At 41.1% G+C, this 26,587-nt stretch overlaps 1 protein-coding gene across 2 annotated transcripts in view; it reads right to left on the bottom strand.

Annotated features, from left to right (window-relative positions):
• Nucleotides 1-361: 361 nt before the first annotated feature.
• The window catches only part of ADAM10 (ADAM metallopeptidase domain 10), an 853,517-nt gene continuing 827,291 nt past the window's right edge, over nucleotides 362-26,587 (bottom strand). For both annotated transcript variants that reach the window (XM_053717527.1, XM_053717526.1), the window contains exons 15-16: nucleotides 9,667-9,793; nucleotides 362-2,653 (exon numbers count right to left, since the gene is read on the bottom strand). In XM_053717527.1, the coding sequence (XP_053573502.1) occupies nucleotides 2,559-2,653; nucleotides 9,667-9,793 (222 nt within the window). In that variant the 3' untranslated portion in view covers nucleotides 362-2,558. The remainder of the gene's footprint in view (nucleotides 2,654-9,666; nucleotides 9,794-26,587) is intronic.

Below are 26,587 nucleotides of genomic sequence, written 5' to 3' on the forward strand. Positions count from 1 at the left end.
CAAGATAATCACAGAGGTAAAAAGGGTATTAATATAACTGTTTGTTATGCAAAACTGGGGAATGGGTAATAAAGGGATTATCTATCTTTTAAAACAATAAAAATTCTGGTGTAGACTGCAGATGTCATGTGTGATGTCTGATGTGATTATGGTGTGTATGATGCCTGTGATATCAACTGACAATTCATTAGTGATATCTCTTTAAAATAGTAGCCTTTATAGTTTTTTTGTTTTGTGTTATCTGGCTCTGGGATTCCAGATACAATTATCAAACACTTTGATAGCAAAAACAAAATACTAATCTATATTTCTAAAGCAAAAAACAATTAGTAGATTTATATCAAAGTAGAGTAATACAATATTGTCATCAAGTCTATTTATTAATGCAGTTCAAGTTTCAGAAAAAAATCTTACATATCTTTGCACAACAGTTTTTTATTTTTTGCAATTTTAGTAAAAATTTCCAAAGTGAACAAAAAATACTGTATAAAACACAGTGGACATTAAATTGACAGTAGTATTAGATTTAATTTGTTTACCCTCTCCTGCTTTGCTTACCACATATTAACTTTCTGTGGATTGGTTCAGTGCACATTTCTCTGTTCATCAAACATTACAATTAAAAAATAAAAACAAGGAATTATTCCCCAGACATTACCACAGACAAAGTTTAACAGAAAAAACATGGGTACAGAAAATAAGGTTTACACAATTTAAGGTATTTACCACATTGACAGAGTTACAAATAAACCCACAATTTCCAAAATCAAACCCATTATCCACACTCCTTTACTCTGGAAACAACTGCATCCAAATGATTTGAAAACTATGCTATTCATTTAGGTTAATTTCAGAATTATTTATAGTTACCTAGCTACTAGACCGGGATGTACAAAATTGTTTCTAAATCGTTGTACAAAAAGATGTGTATTTGAAAAAAATCACAACGCACTGTACAATTTTACAAGGAAGAGATTGTGTGTATTTAAGTCTTGAGAGACTTTTTTTTAATGTTTTTAGCTATGTATTTTTTTTACCTTGCTGGCATGTAACTATGAGAATGTGTAAACTTTATACTCTAAGATTAACAAACTCTCAATCAGAGAAAAGCTCTCTCTGGCAGCAAAAGTGTGTGTTATTTATTTTTGGGCATAAATAAATGGATACTATTCAACCCATACTAAGATGCACAATCCATTTTGGTCAATCCCAAACTACTGGTACATATGGAACTTAAATAGCAAATAAGAAGCCTTTTTAATGCCCAAATAATTGCATGCATAGTATTACCTGCATGAACATATTACATATGATTACTGTTCAAAATTGGAAATGGCAATGACATTTAACTTTTATTACGTTGAATTTAGAAGGTAGCTAAAATCAAATACCAACAACTCTGGCATTGTAGAAATAGGGTGTCGAGCACAAATCTACCTTTAGTGGTTATTTACCTACACAGCTTTATGCTGCGCACATTATCCTCTGGACGTATTATCAACAGTATGGGAGGAATACACTTTCAACTTGCTACTCCTTAATCCATCTCCTAACATAAAATATCATACTGTACAACTACTCCTTGGTCAAGGGATTTCTTAAAAAGAAAATTTTAGAGAAGGCCTTTCTCTTTAATAAAATTACATGCCTACAATATCAGGAGCTGACATTTGAAGGATTAGAGGAAAATATTAAAATCATCAGAAAAATAGTCTTATTTTCCAGAATGGTGTCTTGTATTATAGAACTGTAACTTATTATTAACCAAAAAAAAACGTTCAGTCTTGGATGCTATTTGAAATAGCAACTCTTGGGAGTAAAACGATGAAATGAAGAAATCAACTAAGGCGATTATCGAAAAAGATGCAGATGGATTTCTCTTTTCACTGCTAGTAAAAGAATCCAAAAAAACCAAAAAAAAAACAGTCGCTTTATACATCAAATCCTCTGTTATCCTGAGTATGTCACTTAAACAGTAATGTCTTCATTTAGAGTGGAAAAACAATGTTTATAATACAAACATATCCATATTGCAATTACAGTATTCGTTTTTTTTGTTTTGTTTTTTACAATTGCACATAGACGTACGTTTGTACATTAGAAATACATGTCTGCATATAACAATTTATATACATTGGCAAGAGATGTCTCCAATGCTGAGGTGGTCTACCTTCCTAGCCTTGATTGGCAGTTGAAAAAGACAGGTTGTTCAATGACTGGGTAAAAGTTTCACTGGAAGTTAACAAGAAGCAGAGGAATGGAAGGATGACATTAAATGAAAGCATTGTAATAGTTAAATACTTGTGCCATTAGAAGAGTTAAAAAAAGGTTTTATGACAGAAAAAAAAACCCACACAGCTCGGTTATTTCTTCATCTGTTTCTCAATTTTAAAAGGGAAAAAATGCAAAACTCTTCTTGTATGTAATGATCTTGCTTTTTTAACAGGATCTAATTTTAATTGCTAATGAAGGGATAGTGAATGTTGGTAGATTTTTCTTTGGAGTGAATCTTTCCCATAGTAGGCACTAGGAAGAACCAAAGGCAAAAAAAGCTGCAGTTAACGTCTCATGTGTCCCATCTGGTAATCTTCTCGGGGTCTCTGGCGTGGAGGCTGCTGAGTTGTTTGTGGTGGTCGCCTCCTCTTTAAGGTGCCTGCAATTACATATGAGAAGCATTAAATAAAATGAGCTAAAAAGGAGAAGTTTAGGGTATTCATTTAATAAAATATTGAACAATTATGACATCCAATATGTACATTACAGTGTAAAGCATGAAAAGTCTTAAACCGGTTTCAAAACCAGCATCTGTAAGTATTATCCGTTTATGTTCCAGGTATCACATCAATACAAAAAGTGTGTATTTCCAAAATAGAGAAAAACAATATTTAAATGATGCAGCTTTCCAATGTTATAATTAATGAAAATGACTTCTGGAATATGCAACATTTTTGTTATAGTAAATTTTTGTACAAATTACTCCAACACAGGGCTGCAAGCCTGTTGGATTCCACTGCCAACATAAAATAGTCTAAATGTTACAACTATGAACAGCAACTGGCTTCAGCCTATTGAAAATTGGCTCCTTACCTTATATCTGTTAGTAAACCAAAGCTTAAATGAACACTAACGGGACAGTATACACCAATTTTCATTTAACTGCATGTGATAGACACTACTATAAAGAATATGCACAGATATGGATCTAAAAATCCAGTATAAAACCATTAAAAAAAATTACTTAGAAGCTCCCAGTTTAGCACTGTTAAAAAGGTTAGCTAGAACACCTACTGAAAGTGGTCTATAGCATAAAAAAGCAGATACTCCCCCCTCCCTTCCTCTGCATATGAAAAGAATCTTTACACAAACAGGAGCCTAAAACTTGGGGGCTGGTTAGGAGTCTGAAAATCAATGCATTGTTATTTAAAAATAAGCAAAAACAGAATTTATGCTTACCTGATAAATTACTTTCTCCAACGGTGTGTCCGGTCCACTGCGTCATCCTTACTTGTGGGATATTCTCTTCCCCAACAGGAAATGGCAAAGAGCCCAGCAAAGCTGGTCACATGATCCCTCCTAGGCTCTGCCTACCCCAGTCATTCGACCGACGTACAGGAGGAAATATGCATAGGAGAAACCATATGATACCGTGGTGACTGTAGTTAGAAAAAATAATTCAACAGACCTGATTAAAAAAACCAGGGCGGGCCGTGGACCGGACACACCGTTGGAGAAAGTAATTTATCAGGTAAGCATAAATTCTGTTTTCTCCAACATAGGTGTGTCCGGTCCACGGCGTCATCCTTACTTGTGGGAACCAATACCAAAGCTTTAGGACACGGATGAAGGGAGGGAGCAAATCAGGTCACCTCAATGGAAGGCACCACGGCTTGCAAAACCTTTCTCCCAAAAATAGCCTCAGAAGAAGCAAAAGTATCAAATTTGTAAAATTTGGCAAAAGTGTGCAGTGAAGACCAAGTCGCTGCCTTACATATCTGGTCAACAGAAGCCTCGTTCTTGAAGGCCCATGTGGAAGCCACAGCCCTAGTGGAATGAGCTGTGATTCTTTCAGGAGGCTGCCGTCCGGCAGTCTCATAAGCCAATCGGATAATGCTTTTAAGCCAAAAAGAAAGAGAGGTAGAAGTTGCTTTTTGACCTCTCCTTTTACCAGAATAAACAACAAACAAAGAAGATGTTTGTCTGAAATCTTTAGTGGCCTCTAAATAGAATTTTAGAGCACGGACTACGTCCAAATTGTGTAACAAACGTTCCTTCTTTGAAACTGGATTCGGACACAAATAAGGTACAACTATCTCCTGGTTAATATTTTTGTTGGAAACAACTTTCGGAAGAAAACCAGGCTTAGTACGCAAAACCACCTTATCTGCATGGAAAACCAGATAGGGCGGAGAACACTGCAGAGCAGATAACTCAGAAACTCTTCTAGCAGAAGAAATTGCAACCAAAAACAAAACTTTCCAAGATAATAACTTAATATCTACGGAATGTAAGGGTTCAAACGGAACCCCTTGAAGAACTGAAAGAACTAGATTAAGACTCCAGGGAGGAGTCAAAGGTCTGTAAACAGGCTTGATTCTAACCAGAGCCTGAACAAACGCTTGAACGTCTGGCACAGCTGCCAGCCTTTTGTGAAGTAAAACAGATAAAGTAGAGATCTGTCCCTTCAGAGAACTTGCAGATAATCCTTTCTCCAAACCTTCTTGTAGAAAGGATAGAATCTTAGGAATTTTTATCTTGTTCCATGGGAATCCTTTAGATTCACACCAACAGATATATTTTTTCCATATTTTATGGTAAATTTTTCTAGTTACAGGCTTTCTAGCCTGAATCAGTATCTATTACAGAATCTGAAAACCCACGCTTTGATAAAATCAAGCGTTCAATCTCCAAGCAGTCAGTTGGAGGGAAACCAGATTCGGATGTTCGAATGGACCTTGAACAAGAAGGTCCTGTCTCAAAGGTAGCTTCCATGGTGGAGCCGATGACATATTCACCAGGTCTGCATACCAAGTCCTGCGTGGCCACGCAGGAGCTATCAAGATCACCGAAGCCCTCTCCTGATTGATCCTGGCTACCAGCCTGGGAATGAGAGGAAACGGTGGGAATACATAAGCTAGGTTGAAGGTCCAAGGTGCTACTAGTGCATCTACTAGAGTCGCCTTGGGATCCCTGGATCTGGACCCGTAACAAGGAACCTTGAAGTTCTGACGGGAGGCCATCAGATCCATGTCTGGAATGTCCCATAATTGAGTTATTTGGGCAAAGATTTCCGGATGGAGTTCCCACTCCCCCGGATGGAATGTCTGACGACTCAGAAAATCTGCTTCCCAATTTTCCACTCCTGGGATGTGGATTGCAGACAAGTGGCAGGAGTGATCCTCCGCCCATTGAATTATCTTGGTCACTTCCTCCATCGCCAGGGAACTCCTTGTTCCCCCCTGATGGTTGATATATGCAACAGTCGTCATGTTGTCTGATTGAAACCTTATGAATTTGGCCTTTGCTAGATGAGGCCAAGCTTTGAGAGCATTGAATATCGCTCTCAGTTCCAGAATGTTTATCGGGAGAAGAGATTCTTCCCGAGACCATAGACCCTGAGCTTTCAGGGGTTCCCAGACCGCGCCCCAGCCCACCAGACTGGCGTCGGTCGTGACAATGACCCACTCTGGTCTGCGGAAGCTCATTCCCTGTGACAGGTTGTCCAGGATCAGCCACCAACGGAGTGAATCTCTGGTCCTTTGATCTACTTGAATCGTCGGAGACAAGTCTGTATAATCCCCATTCCACTGTCTGAGCATGCACAGTTGTAATGGTCTTAGATGAATTCGTGCAAAAGGAACTATGTCCATTGCTGCAACCATCAATCCTATTACTTCCATGCACTGCGCTATGGAAGGACGAAGAACAGAATGAAGTACTTGACAAGAGCTTAGAAGTTTTGATTTTCTGACCTCTGTCAGAAAAATCCTCATTTCTAAGGAATCTATTATTGTTCCCAAGAAGGGAACTCTTGTTGACGGGGACAGAGAACTTTTTTCTATGTTCACTTTCCATCCGTGAGATCTGAGAAAGGCTAGGACGATGTCCGTATGAGCCTTTGCTTTTGACAGAGACGGCGCTTGAATCAGGATGTCGTCCAAGTATGGTACTACTGCAATGCCCCTTGGTCTTAGAACCGCTAGAAGGGACCCTAGTACCTTTGTGAAAATTCTCGGAGCAGTGGCTAATCCGAATGGAAGTGCCACAAACTGGTAATGCTTGTCCAGAAAAGCGAACCTTAGGAACTGATGATGTTCCTTGTGGATAGGAATATGTAGGTACGCATCCTTTAAATCCACCGTGGTCATAAATTGACCTTCCTGGATGGTAGGAAGGATCGTTCGAATGGTTTCCATTTTGAACGATGGAACCCTGAGAAATTTGTTTAGGATCTTGAGATCTAAAATTGGTCTGAATGTTCCCTCTTTTTTGGGAACTATGAACAGGTTGGAGTAAAACCCCATCCCTTGTTCTCCTATTGGAACTGGATGAATTACTCCCATCTTTAACAGGTCTTCTACACAATGTAAGAATGCCTGTCTTTTTATTTGGTTTGAAGATAATTGAGACCTGTGGAACCTTCCCCTTGGGGGTAGTTCCTTGAATTCCAGGAGATAACCCTGAGAAACTATTTCTAGTGCCCAAGGATCCTGAACATCTCTTGCCCAAGCCTGAGCAAAGAGAGAAAGTCTGCCCCCCACCAGATCCGGTCCCGGATCGGGGGCCATCCCTTCATGCTGTTTTGGTAGCAGTGGCAGGCTTCTTGGCCTGCTTACCCTTGTTCCAGCCTTGCATCGGTCTCCAGGCTGGTTTGGGTTGAGAAGTATTACCCTCTTGCTTAGAGGATGTAGAATTAGAGGCTGGTCCGTTTCTGCGAAAGGGACGAAAATTAGGCTTATTTTTAGCCTTAAAAGACCTATCCTGAGGAAGGGCGTGGCCCTTTCCCCCGGTGATGTCTGAAATAATCTCTTTCAAATCAGGACCAAACAGTGTTTTACCCTTGAAAGGGATGTTAAGCAATTTTGTCTTGGAAGACACATCCGCTGACCAAGACTTTAGCCAAAGCGCTCTGCGCGCCACGATAGCAAACCCTGAATTTTTCGCCGCTAATCTAGCTAATTGCAAAGCGGCATCTAAAATAAAAGAGTTAGCCAATTTAAGTGCTTGAACTCTGTCCATAACCTCCTCATACGAAGATTCTTTATTGAGCGACTTTTCTAGTTCTTCGAACCAGAAACACGCTGCCGTAGTGACAGGAACAATGCATGAAATTGGTTGTAGAAGGTAACCTTGCTGAACAAACATCTTTTTAAGCAAACCCTCTAATTTTTTATCCATAGGATCTTTGAAAGCACAACTATCTTCTATGGGAATAGTAGTGCGTTTGTTTAGAGTAGAGACCGCCCCCTCGACCTTGGGGACTGTCTGCCATAAGTCCTTTCTGGGGTCGACTATAGTAAATAATTTCTTAAATATAGGGGGAGGAACAAAAGGTATGCCGGGCCTTTCCCACTCCTTATTTACTATTTCCGCCACCCGCTTGGGTATAGGAAAAGCATCGGGGGGCACCGGAACCTCTAGGAACTTGTCCATCTTACATAATTTCTCTGGAATGACCAAATTGTCACAATCATCCAGAGTAGATAATACCTCCTTAAGCAGTGCGCGGAGATGTTCTAATTTAAATTTAAATGTTACAACATCAGGTTCAGCTTGTTGAGAAATTTTTCCTGAATCTGAAATTTCTCCCTCAGACAAAACCTCCCTCCTGGCCCCTTCAGATTGGTGTGAGGGTATGTCAGAACCGTTATCATCAGCGTCCTCTTGCTCTTCAGTGTTTAAAACAGAGCAATCGCGCTTTCTCTGATAAGTAGGCATTTTAGATAAAATGTTTGCAATAGAATTATCCATAACAGCCGTTAATTGTTGCATGGTAATAAGTATTGGCGCACTAGATGTACTAGGGGCCTCTTGTGTGGGCAAAACTGGTGTAGACACAGAAGGGGATGATGCAGTACCATGCTTACTCCCCTCATTTGAGGAATCATCTTGGGCAATATCATTATCTGAGGCATCATTGTCCCTACTTTGTTTGGACACTATGTCACAATCATCACATATATTTAAATGGGGAGAAACCTTGGCTTTCATACATATAGAACATCGCTTATCTGATGGTTCAGACATGTTAAACAGGCTTAAACTAGTCAACAAAGCACAAAAAACGTTTTAAAATAAAACCGTTACTGTCACTTTAAATTTTAAACAGAACACACTTTATTACTGAATATGTGAAAAAGCATGAAGGAATTGTTCACCACAGTGTCTTAAAGCCTTAAAAGTATTGCACACCAAATTTGAAAGCTTTAACCCTTAAAATAACGGAACCGGAGCAGTTTTTACATTTAACCCCTATACAGTCCCAGGTATCTGCTTTGCTGAGACCCAACCAAGCCCAGAGGGGAATACGATACCAAATGACGCCTTCTATAAGCTTTTTCAGTGGTTCTTAGCTCCTCACACATGCATCTGCATGCCTTGCTTTCCAAAAACAACTGCGCATTAGTGGCGCAAAAATGAGGCTCTGCCTATGACTAGAAAAGGCCCCCATCTGAAAAAGGTGTCCAATACAGTGCCTGCCGTTTTTTAACAACAATCCCCAAGATTATAATAACTATTAAGAGTTATAATCTGCCAAATATGCTTAGCAAAGTAATCGTTTTAGCCCAGAAAAATGTCTACCAGTTTTTTAAGCCCTTATAAAGCCCTTTATTCTTTTACTTAATCTAAGAAAATGGCTTACCGGTCCCCATAGGGGAAATGACAGCCTTCCAGCATTACAAAGTCTTGTTAGAAATGTGGCCAGTCATACCTCAAGCAGAAAAGTCTGCCAACTGTTTCCCCCAACTGAAGTTACTTCATCTCAACAGTCCTGTGTGGAAACGTTTGCTAAAATCATCTTCCTCTTACAAACAGAAATCTTCATCTCTTTTCTGTTTCAGAGTAAATAGTACATACCAGCACTATTTTAAAATAACAAACACTTGATTGAAGGATAAAAACTACATTTAAACACCAAAAAACTCTTAACCATCTCCGTGGAGATGTTGCCGGTGCAACGGCAAAGAGAATGACTGGGGTAGGCGGAGCCTAGGAGGGATCATGTGACCAGCTTTGCTGGGCTCTTTGCCATTTCCTGTTGGGGAAGAGAATATCCCACAAGTAAGGATGACGCCGTGGACCGGACACACCTATGTTGGAGAAATCTAGTGTATAATGTCCCTTTAACTATCCTGCACCCCAATGGGAGTGTAATTTCTTCTGCTGGCAGTGTTTACATAGGCTTGTCAATAGCATAGACTCCAGTATATAAACATTCAGTATAGGTGGGGATAACACAGGCTAAATCAGCTATAAAGGTAAAGGAACTACTTGTAAACTATTTAATTCACTCCAGCAGGTAAAATGGATCATTGGGAACAATTTAAAGGGGAGAATAATTTTGGGTAAACTGACCCTTTAAGCCTGGCCATGCTCACTTTATTGTATCTTACACACACACACAAGCAATACAACTGATTACATGAAATTCTGTTCTGTTCTCCATACCTGGGAGAGGTTTAGGTGGCGGCAACTTCGGATTGCTGCTTGGCGTGTGGACACTGCATATTTTGATAAATCCAGCCATTAACATTATCAGAGCTATTCCCATAAGCAAAACAGCCCACCAATGTGCCTGAAAGGAAACAAAAATACAGTTAATATAAATGTACATTATAGTTACTGCATGGACAGTCCTTTTTTTTAATCAGCCTAAGATAAATGTAAAAACGGCAGTTTTCAGAAATAGTAAAAAAAAAAATCAAATTTAAGGTAGCAGCACACTCATAAAATGTTTTAATCTTTTTATTAGTTTTTTTGTTTGTTATGAGAGTGCTGCTACCTTCTTTGCTTTAATAGTGTGGTGCACAAGAGAAAACAGAAAAGCAGCTTTGTTAAAATTAGTTTTAAAAATGATTTTGTCAGGGGAATTTCCGGGCGGCGGCCATTATAGGTCGCAGTTTTGAGTGCTGCTCCAGCCTAGATTCAGCTTGACAGAATATCTTACTAAGATGCCACTTGGCATGAAATTTTATACCCTATTAACAAGCTAATCTTCCTCTATCCGATGATCCCAAGCTTGTTAACTTAGCTGTCAGCATCAGAGCTTTTTTGAGGTTGCAACCTCCCACCAACCCCCCGACAGAGTAAATATCAAGGAAGCAAATTAAGGGCTGTATGGAGATAAGTAATTAATGTTAAAGCAGCTATATCTTGCATATTACTCTATATTATTAAGCTTACTGAACATCAGAGTATAAGGCTAATTAGTAACAATTTTACCAAAAAATGCAAAACAAGTTGCACCACAAAGAGAAAGTTAGCCTTACTCTGTGCTATACTTACAAAGAGTATTCATTGTGACAATCATTCATAGCCAAATAACTATTGAATTTAAATTTAAAAAGAACCGGTCATAACATACAAAAGCACACACAGGTTAAAATTTTCTAACAACCAGAATGATGATGGAGAGTAATACACTATGTAGCATCCGCCAATAAGAAATCAATAAGCAGATACGTAGTTGTTATGGTGCTAATATCAGGTATCCCAACAATTAGAGCTAACTAATCCACAGTAATGTATGGGTAGATTAGAGTCTAAGCTAATAAAAAGTTCCTTCTATAGCGGGAACTTATTTTACTGTTACACTATCTGCAATAAAGTATAGGAATAACTATAGTGGAGAGAGTATTAAATTATTAACACATTCTGGCAAGCTACTAAACAAAATTTATGCTTACCTGATAAATGTATTTCTTTCCAGATATGAAGAGTCCAGGACGTCATCAATTACTAGTGGAAATATCACTCCTGGCCAGCAAGAGGAAGCAAAGAGCACCCCACACCAAAGCTGTTAAGTGTCACTCCCCTAAACACAATCCCCAGTCATTTGACCGAAGGGAAATGGGGAAAAAAAAGAAATACAAAAGTGTCTAAAATAAAAGGGTTGGGTAGTGGACTCTCCATATCCGGAAAGAAATACATTTATCAGGTAAGCATAAATTTTGTTTTCTTTCCTAAGATATGGAGAGTCCACAACATCATCAATTACTAGTGGAAACCAATACCCAATTTAGAGGACACGGCACCACCGCTTGAAGAATCTTTCTCCCAAAAGAAGCCTCAGCCAAGGCAAAATAATCAAATTTGGAAAATTTGGAAAAAGTACGCAGGGAGGACCAAGTTGCAGCCTTGCAAATCTGTTCCACAGAAGCTTCATTTTTGAAAGCCCAAGAAGAGGAGATAGCCCTTGTGGAATGAGCTGTAATTCTCTCAGGAGGCTGCTGACTAGCAGTCTCATAAGCAAAACGAATTATACCAAGTTGTGTAACAAACGTTCTTTATGAGAGGAAGGATTAGGACAGAGAGAAGGAACAACAATTTCCTGATTAATATTTCTATCCGAAACCACTTTAGGAAGAAAGCCCAATTTAGTATGAAGAACCGCCTTATCCCCATGAAAGATAAGGTAATGTGAATCGCACTGCAAAGCCAAGAGTTCCGAGACTCTCAGAGCAGAAGAGATAGCAATAAGAAACAAAACCTTCCAAGATAACAACTTAATATCTATGGAATGCAATGGCTCAAACTGAGCCTGCTGCAAAACTTTAAGAACAAGGTTAAGGCTCCAAGGAGGAGCAACAGACAAACACAGGCCTGATTCTGACCAGAGCCTGACAAAGAGACTGAAGATCTGGCACATTCGCAAAATAGACAAAGCAGAAATTTGACCTTTCAGAGAACTGACTAACCATCCCTTCTCCAGACCTTCCTGGAGAAAAGACAAAATCCTAGGAATCCTGACCCTACTCCAAGAGTAGCCCTTGGATTCACACCAATAAAGGTATTAACGCCATACCTTAAGGTAAATATTTCTAGTAACAAGCTTGTGTGCCTGGATTCTGGTCTCAATGACCGACTCAGAAAAACCATGCTTAGCCACAACTAAGCGTTCAATCTTCAAGCAGTCAGCTTTAGAGAAACGAGATTTGGATGAAGGAAAAAAACCCTGAGTTAGAAGGTCCTTCCTCAGAGGAAACCTCCAAGGTGGAAGAGATGACATCTTCACTAGGTCTGCATAGCAGATCCTGCGAGGCCATGCAGGAACTATTAGAATTACCAATGCTCTCTCCTGTTTGATACGAGCAATGACTCGTGGAAGGAGACCAAATGGAGGGAACGGATATGCCAGACTGATATCCCAAGGAACCGCCAGAGCATCTATCAGGGCGGCCTGCGGATCTTTTGACCTTGAACCGTACCTTGGAAGCTTGGCGTTCTGCAGAGACTCCATCAGATCCAACTCCGGCACCCCCCATTTGAGGGTTAACCTGGAAAAACACCTCCGGATGGAGAACCCACTCCCCGGGATAAAAAGTCTGTCTGCTCAGGAAATCCGCTTCCCAGTTGTCCACTCATGGAATGTGGATGGCAGATAGCAATTGTGAGCTTCCACCCACTGAACAATCAGAGTCACCTCTTTCATGGCTAAGGAACTCCGAGTTCCTCCCTGGTGGTTGATGTAAGCCACTGAGGTGATGTTGTCCGACTGGAATCTGATAAACCGGGCTAAAGACAACTGAGGCCAAGTCATCAGCGCATTGTAAATCGCTCTCAACTACAATATATTTATGGGGAGAGCAGACTCCTCCCAAGTCCATATTCCCTGAACCTTTAACGAGTACCAGACTGCTCCCCAACCGAGCAGGCTGGCGTCCGTGGCCACAATCACCCAGGAAGGTCAGGATAAATCTAACTTGAGATGTGGTAATAAAGAAGCTCCTGTTTCTAATCATTATATTCAGGCAGGCCATAACATAAGTCAAATTAGATGGCAGATCATTGACAATGTAGGCACATTAAGAGGTGGGGGTGACAGGGAGAGGATCCTTAAACAAAAAGAAACTTACTGGATCCACAAGTTAGTCTGTACCCTAAAAGGTTAAATAGAGAAATAGACTTCTCTGTCTTCCTCTAAATGTAAAACTTTAAAAATTTAAAAATTTAACAGCCAGCTATTGATTCTTGTTTATTTAAAGATATAGGTAAGATTTAACAGAAAGATTGGTAAAAGGTGTTAGTAATATATTTTAGTGGTGTAACTACAGATATTTAAGATTGCAGTAAGACTTGTTCCTATATATTTTCTTGTTTTTAATGGCACTTGTGCATTCAGTGGAAACTCCTCTAGCAATTGTATTTTGGTAACTTGAGAGTTAAATCTTATATGATGGAGTAAAATATGATAAACACTAAAGGGAGTAATTGCTCTGTGTGAAACATTTTGTCAAATCTGTTAGTAATTAATGTTTTAATTGATCAGCCTATATATTGTGGATAGAGGCTGAAATGTTTTGTATGCATGATTAAGGCCATGAAGGCCGAAACGTTGCATGTAATGTGAAAATAAAGGTTTTTTCTTTTACCTTAACTGGTGCTGTGGATACTATTCTTCTACATTGCTGTGAGGGTGGCAGTAACCCTTTCCCCACAGGCATCAAACAGAACAAATATTCACTAAAAGGTACTAACAGGTGCTGTACTCATTTATTAATTCTTGTGAACAGTAGACTGTAGAGAGAGGCAAGAATCTTCGATTTTCTGACCTCTGTCAGAAATATTCTCATAGATAGGGAATCTATTATGGTCCCTAAAAAAACTACCCTTGTAGCTGGAACAAGGGAACTCTTTCCCAGATTCACTTTCCATCCATGGGAACATAGAAAAGACAACAAGATCTCTGTATGAGAGTTTGCTTGTTAAAAAGATGGCGCCTGAACCAATATGTCGTCCAGGTATGGCGCCACTGCAATTCCCCTGAGACCTGATCACTGCCAAGAGAGCCCCCAGAACCTTTGAGGAAATTCTGGGAGCTGTGGCAAGACCAAATAAGAGACACAAACTGAAAGTGTTTGTCTAGAAAGGCTAATCTCAGGAATTTATAATGATCCCTGTGGATGGGAACATGAAGATACGCATCCTTCAGGTCTATGGTTGTCATGAACTGACCCTCTTGGACCAAAGGTAGAATGGAACGAATGGTTTCCATTTTGAAGGATGGTATCCTGAGAAACTTGTTGAGACACTTTAGGTCTAGAATAGGACAAAAAGTCCCCTCTTTTTTGGGAACCACGAACAGATTTGAATAGAATCCTAGTCCCTGTTCCCTTACTGGAACTGCGAATATCGCTCCCAGGGAAGAGAGGTCTCGAACGCAATTCAAGAACGCCGCTTTATCTGGTCTGCAGATAATCTTCAGAGGTGGAACCTGCTCCTGGGAGGAAAAGTATTAAATTCTATTTAGTAACCCTGAGATACTATGTCCACAGCCCAGGGATCTTGGACATCTCATATCCAAGCTTGATAAAACAGAGAAAATCTGACCCCACTTGATCCGAACCCAGATCGGGGGCAAACTATTCATGCTGATTTAAACTCGGCTGTGGGTTTCTTAGATTGCTTCCCCTTGTTCCAAGACTGAGTGGTGTTCCAAGAAGACTTGGACTGTTCCTGCTTGGAAGAGGAAGACTTTCCTTTGAAGTTACGAAAAGAAAGAAAATTACTTTGACGTCCTTTAGGTCTATTCTTCTTGTCTTGTGGTAAAAAAGACCCTTTTCCACCAGTAATAAGAGAAATTATTTTTGTCAGACCAGGTCCAAACAAGGTCTTACCCTTGTAAGGAAGCGCCAGAAGTTTGGACTTAGAGGTAACATCCGCTGACCATGATTTCAGCCACAGCGCCCTGCGGGCTAGGACAGCAAAGCCAGATATCTTGGCTCCCAGTTTAATAACTTGCATGGTAGCATCATAAATAAAGGAATTGGTTAGTTTGAGAGCCTTAATTCTGTCTTGGATCACCTCCAAAGGAGTCTCTACTAAAATTGAATCAGACAAGGTGTTGCACCAATAAGATGCCACACTTGACACAGTGGCAATACAAACTGCAGGTTGCCATTGCAGACCTTGATGAATATACATCTTCTTCAAATAAGCCTCCAGCTTTTTGTCCATTGGATCCTTAAAAGAGCAGCTATCCTCTATAGCAGTATTTCCCAACTGTGGTCCTCAAGTACCCCCAACAGTCCTGGTTTTCATTATAGCTGAACTAGAGCACAGGTGAAATAATCATCTGATGGATGAGAGCATGTTGGTTACTGATCAGCCGATTACTTCACCTGTGCACTGGTTCAGCTATAATGAAAACCAGGCCTGGTGGGGGTACTTGAGGACCACGGTTGGGAAACACTGCTCTATAGGGATAGTAGTTATCTTAGCCAGAGTAGAAATGGCCCCTTCTACTTTAGGCACCGTGCGCCACAAACCTTTAATGGAGTCAGTGACAGGAAACATCTTTTTTAAAGACAGGAGACGGGGAAAAAAGTATCCCTGGCTTCTTCCATTCCTGTGAAATAATCTCCGTGGCATGGTCCGGAACAGGAAACACTGGAAGGAACATCAAAGTATTTATTAAGTTTACTAGATTTCTTAGGGTTGACAACGACAGGAGTATCTGAGTCATCCAAGGTAGCCAAAACCTCCTTTAATACATGAAGGTGTTCAAGCTTAAATCTGAAGGTTACTACTTCAGCATCAGATGAAGGAATTATACTCTCTGAATCTGATATTTTACACTCTACAGTCTACCAACGTATCCTCCTCAGAATTATGAAGAAGGGCAAGGTGGAAAAGAAACATTACTATCTGAATCTCTTATTTTCCTCTTGCATTTTCCTTTTAACATAGGAAAAGCAGATGTCGTCGCAGATACCGCAGAAGATACCCGAGCAGCAATTTCTGCAGGCAAATAAACTCCTCCAGGAGGCTGAGAGGAACTGCAGGGCACTGTATGTGACGCCATAGAGGCTTGGGACATTTGAGGAGAAAGCTGTGGCATTGCCTGAACAGCATCATCCTGAGAAACATTTGGCTCAGCGGGCAATAATTTATCTTTACATTCTAAAGTTCTGGCTAAACATGAGGCACAAAATTGCATAGGTGCAACAATATGGGTCTCTAGGCATAATAAATATTTATTCAAAACAATGGGGTCAGATTCCATGTTCATAGCTGGAGAAATCCCACAAAAAGGATTTAAAAAAAATAATTATTTTAAATAAACAATTTTGATGAAAAAAAACCTTACTATCACTTTAAGTACAAAAAGTCTCAAAAACGTTATGAAATGTTCAATACTGACAACCTTTACACCCCAGATTTCTGAGGTGCCCTACTGTACATAAGGGAACTTAAGAATTTTTGACCTTGCACAAAGAGACTAGCTCACACAATGCACGCTCTAAGTCGAACCAGCAATAAAGAAAACTGAATTTATGCTTACCTGATAAATTACTTTCTCTTGCGGTGTATCCAGTCCACGGATTCATCCTTTACTTGTGGGATATTCTCATTCCCTACAGGAAGTGGCAAAGAGAGCACACAGCAGAGCTGTCCATATAGCTCCCCCTCTAGCTCCACCCTCCAGTCATTCGACCAAAGGTTAGGAAGAAAAAGGAGAAACCATAGGGTGCAGTGATGACTGTAGTTTAAACAAAATTTTTTTTACCTGACTTAAATGCCAGGGCGGGCCGTGGACTGGATACACCGCAAGAGAAAGTAATTTATCAGGTAAGCATAAATTCTGTTTTCTCTTGCAAGGTGTATCCAGTCCCCGGATTCATCCTTTACTTGTGGGATACCAATACCAAAGCTTTAGGACACGGATGAAGGGAGGGAACAAGACAGGTACCTTAAACGGAAGGCACCACTGCTTGCAAAACCTTTGTCCCAAAAATAGCCTCCGAAGAAGCAAAAGTATCGAATTTGTAAAATTTGGCAAAAGTATGCAGTTTAGACCAAGTCGCTGCCTTACAAATCTGTTCAACAGAAGCCTCGTTTTTGAAAGCCCATGTGGAAGCCACTGCTCTGGTAGAATGAGCAGTAATTCTTTCAGGAGGCTGCTGGCCAGCAGTCTCATAGGCCAAACGGATGATGCTTTTCAGCCAAAAGGAAAGAGAGGTAGCAGTCGCTTTCTGACCTCTCCTCTTACCAGAATAGATAACAAACAAGGAAGATGTTTGTCTGAAATCCTTAGTTGCTTGTAAATAGAACTTTAAAGCATGAACTACATCAAGATTGTGTAATAGACGTTCCTTCTTCGAAGATGGATTAGGACACAGAGAAGGAACAACTATTTCCTGGTTAATATTCTTGTTAGAAACAACTTTAGGAAGAAAACCAGGCTTGGTACGCAAAACTACCTTATCTGCGTGGAACACCAGGTAAGGTGAATCACACTGTAAGGCAGATAATTCTGAAACTCTTCGAGCAGAAGAGATAGCTATCAAAAACAAAACTTTCCAAGATAACAACTTAATGTTTATGGAATGTAAAGGTTCAAACGGAACCCCTTGAAGAACTGAAAGAACTAGATTCAAACTCCATGGCGGAGCCACAGGTTTATAAACAGGCTTAATTCTGACTAAAGCCTGAGCAAACGCTTGAACGTCTGGTACCTCTGCCAGACGCTTGTGTAACAGGATAGACAAAGCAGATATTTGTCCTTTTAAGGAACTAGCTGCAATCCTTTCTCCAAGCCTTCTTGGAGAAAGGACAATATCCTGGGAATCCTAATCTTACTCCATGAGTAACCCTTGGATTCACACCAACAAAGATATTTCCGCCATATCTTATGGTAGATTTTCCTGGTGACAGGCTTTCTAGCCTGAATCAGAGTATCTATAACTGACTCAGAGAACCCACGCTTTGATAGAATTAAGCGTTCAATCTCCAAGCAGTCAGACATAGAGAAACTAAATTTGGATGCTTGAATGGACCCTGTATCAGAAGATCCTGCCTCATTGGCAATGTCCATGGTGGGACAGATGACATGTCCACTAGGTCTGCATACCAAGTCCTGCGTGGCCACGCAGGCGCTATCAGAATCACCGAAGCCTTCTCCTGCTTGATTCTGGCAACCAGACGCGGGAGAGGAGGAAACGGTGGAAAAACATAAGCCAGATTGAAGGACCAAGGCGCTGCTAGAGCATCTATCAATACCGCCTTGGAATCCCGGGACCTGGACCCATAGAGAGGAAGTTTGGTGTTCTGACAGGACGCCATCAGATCCAACTCTGGAGTGCCCCAAAGCTGAGTCAGCTGGGCAAATACCTCCGGGTGGAGTTCCCACTCCCCCGGGTGAAAAGTCTGATGACTTAGAAAATCCGCCTCCCAGTTGTCTACTCCTGGGATGTGAATTGCTGAGAGATGGCAGGAGTGATCCTCCGCCCACCTGATTATTTTGGTTACTTCCGTCATTGCTAGGGAACTCTTTGTTCCCCCCTAATGATTGACGTAAGCTACAGTCGTGATGTTGTTCGACTGAAATCTGATGAATTTGGCCGCAGCTAGTTGAGGCCATGCCTGAAGAGCGTTGAATATCGCCCTCAGTTCCAGAATGTTTATCGGGAGAAGAGTTTCTTCACGAGACCATAAGCCCTGAGCTTTCAGGGAGTCCCAGACCGCACCCCAGCCTAACAGACTGGCGTCGGTCGTTACAATGATCCACTCTGGCCTGCGGAAACATATTCCCTGAGACAGGTGATCCTGAGACAACCACCAGAGAAGAGAATCTCTGGTCTCCTGGTCCAACTGAATTTGAGGAGACAAATCTGCATAATCCCCATTCCACTGTTTGAGCATGCATAGTTGCAGTGGTCTGAGGTGTATCCGAGCAAAAGGGACTATGTCCATTGCCGCTACCATTAGTCCGATTGTCTCCATGCACTGAGCTACAGATGGCCGAGGAATGGAATGAAGAGCTCGGCAAGTAGTTAACAGTTTTAACTTTCTGACCTCCCGTCAGAAATATTTTCATTTCTACCGAGTCTATCAGTGTTCCTAGGAATTGAACTCTTGTAAGGGGGAGAGAGAACTCTTTTTGACGTTCACCTTCCACCCGTGAGACCTCAGAAAGGCCAATACGATCTCCATGTGAGACTTGGTTCTTTGGAAAGTCGACGCCTGAATTAAGATGTCGTCTAGGTAAGGCGCCACTGCTATGCCCCGCGGACTTAGAACCGCCAGGAGGGACCCTAGCACCTTTGTGAAAATTCTGGGAGCAGTGGCCAACCCGAAAGGAAGAGCCACAAACTGATAATGCTTGTCCAGAAAGGCGAACCTGAGAAACTGGTGATGATATTTGTGGATAGGAATATGCAGATACGCATCATTTAGATCCACGGTAGTCATATATTGACCCTCCTGGATCATTGGTAAGATTGTCCGAATGGTCTCCATCTTGAATGATGGGACTCTGAGGAATTTGTTTAGAATTTTGAGATCCAGGATTGGTCTGAAAGTTCCTTCTTTTTTGGGAACCACAAACAGGTTTTAGTAAAACCCCAGTCCTTGTTCTGCAATTGGAACTGGGTGGATCACTCCCATTGTATGTAGATCTTCTACACAGCATAAAAACGCCTCTTTCTTTGTCTGATCTGTAGACAGACGAGAAATGTGGAACCTTCCCCTTGGAGGAGAGTTCTTGAATTCTAAAAGGTAACCCTGGGCTACAATCTCTAATGCCCAAGGATCGTGTACATCTCTTGCCCAGGCCTGAGCGAAGAGAGAGAGTCTGCCCCCTACTAGATCCGGTCCCGGATCAGGGGCTACCCCTTCATGCTGTCTTGGTGGCAGCTGCAGGCTTTTTGGCCTGTTTACCCCTATTCCAGCCCTGGTAAGGTTTCCAGGTTGCCTTGGGTTGTGAAGCGTTACCCTCTTGCTTTGCAGCCGGAGAGGATGAAGCGGGGCCGTTCCTGAAATTGCGAAAGGAACGAAAATTAGCTTTGTTCTTTGTCTTAAAGGGCTTGTCCTGAGGGAGAGCATGGCCTTTTCCCCCGGTGATATCTGAAATAATCTCAATTCAGGCCCGAAGAGGGTCTTTCCTTTGAAAGGAATGTTCAAAAGCTTGGATTTAGACGACACATTGGCTGACCAGGACTTTAGCCATAGCGCCCTGCTCACCAAAATAGCGAAACCTGAATTTTTTGCTGCTAACCTAGCTATTTGGAAAGCGGCGTCAGTGATAAAAGAATTAGCTAGCTTTAGAGCCTTAATTCTATTCATAATTTCCTCATATGCGGTCTCCGTCTGGAGCGAGTCTTCCAGCGCCTCAAACCAGAAAGCAGCTGCAGTAGTTACAGGAAATATGCAGGCAATAGGTTGGAGAAGAAAACCTTGTTGAACAAAAAATTTTCTTAAGTAAATCCTCTAACTTCTTATCCATAGGGTCTTTAAAAGCACAACTGTCTTCAATTGGTATGGTTGTGCGTTTAGCAAGTGTAGAAACAGCCTCCTCCACCTTAGGGACCGTCTGCCACGAGTCCCTAACAGGGTCAGGTATGGGGAACATTTTCTTAAAAACAGGACGGGGAGCAAAGGGAACACCTGGTGTATCCCACTCCCTAGTAACGATATCCGCAATCCTCTTAGGGACCGGAAACGTATCCGTGTAAACAGGGACCTCTAGGTATTTGTCCATTTTACACAATTTCTCTGGGATCACTAAAGGGTCGCAGTCATCCAGAGTAGATAATACCTCCCTAAGCAAAACGCGGAGGTGTTCTAGTTTAAATTTAAAAGCCAATGTATCTGAATCTGTCTGAGGAGGAACCCTTTCTGAATCAGAGACTTCTCCCTCAGACATCAAATCCCTCGCTCCCACTTCAGAGCGTTGTGAGGGTATATCGGATAGGGCTACCAAAGCGTCAGAATGTTCATAATCTGTTCTTAAAACTGAGCTATCACGCTTTGCGGGTAACACGGGCAGTTTAGATAAGAAGGCTGTAAGAGAATTATCCATGACTGCCGCTAAGTCTTGTAATGTAAAAGGGTTAGACGCACAAGAGGTACTAGGCGTCGCTTGCGCGGGCGTAACTGGTTGTGACACTTGGGGAGAGGCAGACGGGCTACCCTCGTTACCTTCAGTCTGAGAATCATCTTGGGCCACATTCTTAAGTGCAACAATATGATCTTTAAAGTGTATAGACATATCAGTACAAGTGGGACACATTCTGAGATCGGGTTCCACCATGGCTTCAAAACACATTGAACAAGGATTTTACTTAGTGTCATACATGTTTAATAGACTAGTAATATACACAAGCAGGCTTGGAAATCACTTTAATCAAATAAAAAACACAATTTGAAAAAAACGTTACTGTGCCTTTAAGAGATAAAAAGAGCACACAATTTTACAAAACAGTGAAAAATGCAGCAATTCTCCTGAAATTTTCACAGTATGTACCTAAAGCCTTAATAAGATTGCACCACAAGTTTCAAAACGATTAACCCATTAATGCCCAAACCGGAGCAGCCTAAAGCCAACACCCGGTTAAAAATAGTACAGCACCTTGCCACAGCCTTGCTGTGGCCCTACCTGCCCTTAGGGATCAGATTTAGGGGGAATATAGCTTCTATAAGGCCCTCAAACAGCAGCAGGACCCTCCATGTGAAGCCACATGAACTTCTCTGCAATTCTAACTGCGCACCTGAGGCGCAAAATTAGCCCCCTCCCACTCTACTCCGGAGCTGTGAGGCCTAGTAAATCACTCTTAAGTGAATAAAAACCAGCCATGTGGGTAATAACCCCAGAAAGAACCCCAAAAGGACTTTCAAAGTGTCTACAAACGATATTTTTCTTAAATAAACAATCGATTGCCCTGAATCAGTGTCAACCAGCATAATTAGCCCTGTTATGTAAGCATTCAATTCCTTACTATGTCTGTGAACATAGCTTACCCTCCCCTCATGGGGATATTGTCAGTCTCTTCTAGCATTATCTCAGTCTTGTCTAGAAATAAATGACTGAACATACCTCATTGCAGATTACCCTGCAAACCGTTCCCCCCAACTGAAGTTTTCTGGTACTCCTCCTGTGTGGGAACAGCATTGGATTTTAGTTACAACATGCTAAAATCATTTTCCTCTCAGCAGAAATCTTCATCACTTTTCTGCTAGAGAGTAAATAGTACAAACCGGTAACATTTAAAATAAACTTTTGATTGAATATAATAAAAAGTACAATTCTAACACCACATTCACTTTACCCTCCCGTAGAGAGACCCTAGTGCTTAGAGTCGGCAAAGAGAATGACTGGGGGGTGGAGCTAGAGGGGGAGCTATATGGACAGCTCTGCTGTGTGCTCTCTTTGCCACTTCCTGTAGGGAATGAGAATATCCCACAAGTAAATGATGAATCCGTGGACTGGATACACCTTGCAAGAGAAAAGAAAATTACGCCACTCTCTCTTCATATCGAAGGGGCGGGTCACATGACCGGCACCCAGAAACGGTGCATCAAGCAGAAAGCGTGCGTTCCTCTCCCGGAAAAACAGCCACAATTAAAAGTTAGCATAGAGAAGCCCTCATAATGGTGCAACACACAGGAGTATTGGAGCAAAATAACACCAGAAATACCTCTTGCATTCTACTATTAAAGTCACACAAGAATAAAACGCTAAGAGCCATCCTGACTAAAAAATACTATGTCTCTCAGTTGAAGTACCCACAAACCGAGACTACACACAGCCCTTCACAGTTTTGAAAACCCCAGATCATTTCTCAAAAGAGAAAGAAAAAAGAGAAAGAAAAAAGAAAGAACAGAGTAAACCTACTCTGGCTTTCTATACTAGGGCAGCAATATGTTAGGAAATAAAGCAAGGCCCAACTCACAAGTTCCTAACTGCTTTAAAGCCACCACTACTCTACGGCAGAGCTATACCCAAAAAATCTTGCTTGTAGCAAATTAAATCCAATTTTCTTCAGACACCAAAACTTAACCTCCTCCATTGATCGAGACAAAGAGAATGACTGGGGATTGTGGGTAGGGGAGTGACACAGCTTTGCTGTGGTGCTTTTGTTTCCTCCTGCTGGCCAGGAGTGATATTCACACTACTAATTGATGATGTTGTGTACTCTCTATATCTTAGAAAAAAAATAAACAATATTGTGCTTCTTCATTCTTCACCTACCTCCAGCAGAGGCAAAGACAAGACTGATTACTATAGAGGTGGGAAGGTTTATATAGAGCTCTTCGCCTCCTCCTAGTGGCAGGAAAAACATAATTTATGTAAGAACTTACCTGATAAATTCATTTCTTTCATATTAGCAAGAGTCCATGAGCTAGTGACGTATGGGATATACATTCCTACCAGGAGGGGCAAAGTTTCCCAAACCTCAAAATGCCTACAAATACACCCCTCACCACACCCACAAATCAGTTTAACGAATAGCCAAGAAGTGGGGTGATAAGAAAAAAGTGCGAAAGCATATAAAATAAGGAATTGGAATAATTGTGCTTTATACAAAAAAATCATAACCACCACAAAAAAGGGTGGGCCTCATGGACTCTTGCTAATATGAAAGAAATTAATTTATCAGGTAAGTTCTTACATAAATTATGTTTTCTTTCATGTAATTAGCAAGAGTCCATGAGCTAGTGACGTATGGGATAATGACTACCCAAGATGTGGATCTTACCAAGCAAGAGTCACTAGAGAGGGAGGGATAAAATAAAGACAGCCAATTCCTGCTGAAAATAATCCACACCCAAAATAAAGTTTAATGAAAAACATAAACAGAAGATTCAAACTGAAACCGCTGCCTGAAGTACTTTTCTACCAAAAACTGCTTCAGAAGAAGAAAATACATCAAAATGGTAGAATTTAGTAAAAGTATGCAAAGAGGACCAAGTTGCTGCTTTGCAAATCTGATCAACCGAAGCTTCATTCCTAAACGCCCAGGAAGTAGAAACTGACCTAGTAGAATGAGCTGTAATCCTTTGAGGCGGAGTTTTACCCGACTCGACATAGGCATGATGAATTAAAGATTTCAACCAAGATGCTTAAGAAATGGCAGAAGCTTTCTGGCCTTTTCTAGAACCGGAAAAGATAACAAATAGACTAGAAGTCTTTCGGAAAGACTTAGTAGCTTCAACATAATATTTCAAAGCTCTAACAACATCCAAAGAATGCAACGATTTCTCCTTAGAATTCTTAGGATTAGGACATAATGAGGGAACCACAATTTCTCTACTAATGTTGTTGGAATTCACAACCTTAGGTAAAAATTCAAAAGAAGTTCGCAACACCGCCTTATCCTGATGAAAAATCAGAAAAGGAGACTCACAAGAAAGAGCAGATAATTCAGAGACTCTTCTGGCAGAAGAGATCGCCAAAAGGAACAAAACTTTGCAAGAAAGTAATTTAATGTCCAATGAATGCATGGGTTCAAAAGGAGGAGCTTGAAGAGCCCCCAGAACCAAATTCAAACTCCAAGGAGGAGAAATTGACTTAATGACAGGTTTTATACGAACCAAAGCTTGTACAAAACAATGAATATCAGGAAGATTAGCAATCTTTCTGTGAAAAAGAACAGAAAGAGCAGAGATTTGTCCTTTCAAAGAACTTGCGGACAAACCTTTATCTAAACCATCCTGAAGAAACTGTAAAATTCTCGGAATTCTAAAAGAATGCCAAGAAAAATGATGAGAAAGACACCAAGAAATATAAGTCTTCCAGACTCTATAATATATCTCTCTAGATACAGATTTACGAGCCTGTAACATAGTATTAATCACAGAGTCAGAGAAACCTCTTTGACCAAGAATCAAGCGTTCAATCTCCATACCTTTAAATTTAAGGATTTGAGATCCTGATGGAAAAAAGGACCTTGCGACAGAAGGTCTGGTCTTAACGGAAGAGTCCACGGATGGCAAGAGGCCATCCGGACAAGATCCGCATACCAAAACCTGTGAGGCCATGCCGGAGCTACCAGCAGAACAAACGAGCATTCCTTCAGAATCTTGGAGATTACTCTTGGAAGAAGAACTAGAGGCGGAAAGATATAGGCAGGATGATACTTCCAAGGAAGTGATAATGCATCCACTGCCTCCGCCTGAGGATCCCGGGATCTGGACAGATACCTGGGAAGTTTCTTGTTAATATGAGACGCCATCAGATCTATTTCTGGAAGTTCCCACATTTGAACAATCTGAAGAAATACCTCTGGGTGAAGAGACCATTCGCCCGGATGCAACGTTTGGCGACTGAGATAATCCACTTCCCAATTGTCTATACCTGGGATATGAACCGCAGAGATTAGACAGGAGCTGGATTCCGCCCAAACCAGAATTCGAGATACTTCTTTCATAGCCAGAGGACTGTGAGTCCCTCCTTGATGATTGATGTATGCCACAGTTGTGACATTGTCTGTCTGAAAACAAATGAACGATTCTCTCTTCAGAAGAGGCCAAGACTGAAGAGCTCTGAAAATTGCACGGAGTTCCAAAATATTGATCGGTAATCTCACCTCCTGAGATTCCCAAACTCCTTGTGCCGTCAGAGATCCCCACACAGCTCCCCAACCTGTAAGACTTGCATCTATTGAAATTACAGTCCAGGTCGGAAGAACAAAAGAAGCCCCCTGAATTAAACGATGGTGATCTGTCCACCACGTTAGAGAGTGTCGTACAATCGGTTTTAAAGATATTAATTGAGATATCTTTGTGTAATCCCTGCACCATTGATTCAGCATACAGAGCTGAAGAGGTCGCATGTGAAAACGAGAAAAGGGGATCGCGTCCGATGCAGCAGTGATAAGACCTAGAATTTCCATGCATAAGGCTACCGAAGGGAATGATTGTGACTGAAGGTTTCGACAAGCTGAAATCAATTTTAGACGTCTCTTGTCCGTCAAAGACAGAGTCATGGACACTGAATCTATCTGGAAACCCAGAAAGGTTACCCTTGTCTGAGGAATCAATGAACTTTTTAGTGAATTGATCCTCCAACCATGATCTTGAAGAAACAACACAAGTCGATTCGTATGAGATTCTGCTAAATGTGAAGACTGAGCAAGTACCAAGATATCGTCCAAATAAGGAAATACCACAATACCCTGTTCTCTGATTACAGACAGAAGGGCACCGAGAACCTTTGTAAAAATTCTTGGAGCTGTAGCTAGGCCAAACGGCAGAGCCACAAACTGGTAATGCTTGTCCAGGAAAGAGAATCTCAGGAACTGATAATGATCTGGATGAATCGGAATATGCAGATATGCATCCTGTAAATCTATTGTGGACATATAATGCCCTTGCTGAACAAAAGGCAAGATAGTCCTTACAGTTACCATTTTGAACGTTGGTATCCTTACATAACGATTCAATATTTTTAGATCCAGAACTGGTCTGAAGGAATTCTCCTTCTTTGGTACAATGAAGAGATTCGAATAAAACCCCAGCCCCTGTTCCAGAACTGGAACTGGCATAATTACTCCAGCCAACTCTAGATCTGAAACACATTTCAGAAATGCTTGAGCTTTCACTGGATTTACTGGGACACGGGAAAGAAAAAATCTCTTTGCAGGTGGTC

Source organism: Bombina bombina, chromosome 6 (assembly GCF_027579735.1).
Source record: "Bombina bombina isolate aBomBom1 chromosome 6, aBomBom1.pri, whole genome shotgun sequence".
Lineage (NCBI taxonomy): Eukaryota > Metazoa > Chordata > Amphibia > Anura > Bombinatoridae > Bombina > Bombina bombina.